Here is a 1098-nt window from a genome sequence, read left to right on the forward strand (position 1 = left end):
GTACACACAGACACCTCATCATACATGTTATATGAGCTCCATACACACAGACACCCCATCATACATGTTATATGAGCTCCATACACACCGATAGCCTGAGCCGTCTCCAGTGCATCCCCAGTGATCATCTTCACGGACACCCCGGAATCCAGGAGGATCTGCACAGCTTCACTCACCCCACTTCTGGGGGGGTCAATAATTCCGATCAGCCCCAGGAACACCAAATTCCCCAACTCGGGTCCAGAGGCCAGCGCCAGCACTGGGGAGGTGAAAACACGTCATTTTACATATATGTACCAAAGCCATACAGGTCCATGGTCTGAAGTGACCACATTATTTAAGCCTGTAGCTCCTCCCCGGTGTGGTCACAGCCCCACCCCCTGTATGGTCACAGCCCGTCCCCTGTATGGTTACAGCCCCGCCCCCTGTATGGTCACAGCCCCGCCCCCTGTATGGTCACAGCCCCGCCCCCTGTATGGTCACAGCCCGTCCTCTGTATGGTCACAGCCTCACCCCCTGTATGGTCACAGCCCCGCCCCCTGTATGGTCACAGCCCCGCCCCCTGTATGGTCACAGCCCCACCCCCTGTATGGTCACAGCCCGCCCTCTGTATGGTCACAGCCCGCCCCCTGTAAGGTCACAGCCCGCCCCCGGTATGGTCACAGCCCCACCCCCTGTAAAGGAAACTTGCATGGCAGAAGCAGGAGAGCAGTCACCCCTGCACCCTGCACTTCATGTTCCATCACTTGCGGTTCTCCAACCATTGATTCACATGACCGCACTTCATTAGGTCAATGAAAAGAGCAATGGGCCTAACCTAAACCAACCAACACACCGCAGCATGAAAAGAATCATTTCACAAGAGGCTGCAGTCCTGCCCAGAACATGTGAGAAGATTCTCTTCCTCCCCCAACAACATCCTTCTCTGCCAAGACATTGCCACCTACTATCAGACATGATGTCTCTGCCCACCGGGCCCCTCCAATCATACCCAACCATTCCAGCTGTAAATCATCACTGGCCTCCCTCAGCCCTGTTACTGTGGATGAAGTCTCTTCTCTCATCATCTCCGTCTACTACATGTCCACTTGTCCCAAT

General features: G+C 54.9%; 1 protein-coding gene across 1 annotated transcript in view; it reads right to left on the reverse strand.

The window, feature by feature from the left end:
• Positions 1 to 1098, reverse strand: part of ATP2C2 (ATPase secretory pathway Ca2+ transporting 2) — a 37334-nt gene that overhangs the window by 8032 nt on the left and 28204 nt on the right. Inside the window, exon 16 of the mRNA XM_072422694.1 lies at positions 88 to 272. Within this exon, the coding sequence (XP_072278795.1) occupies positions 88 to 272 (185 nt within the window). The remainder of the gene's footprint in view (positions 1 to 87; positions 273 to 1098) is intronic.

This window comes from Pyxicephalus adspersus, chromosome 9 (assembly GCF_032062135.1).
Source record: "Pyxicephalus adspersus chromosome 9, UCB_Pads_2.0, whole genome shotgun sequence".
Taxonomy (NCBI): domain Eukaryota; kingdom Metazoa; phylum Chordata; class Amphibia; order Anura; family Pyxicephalidae; genus Pyxicephalus; species Pyxicephalus adspersus.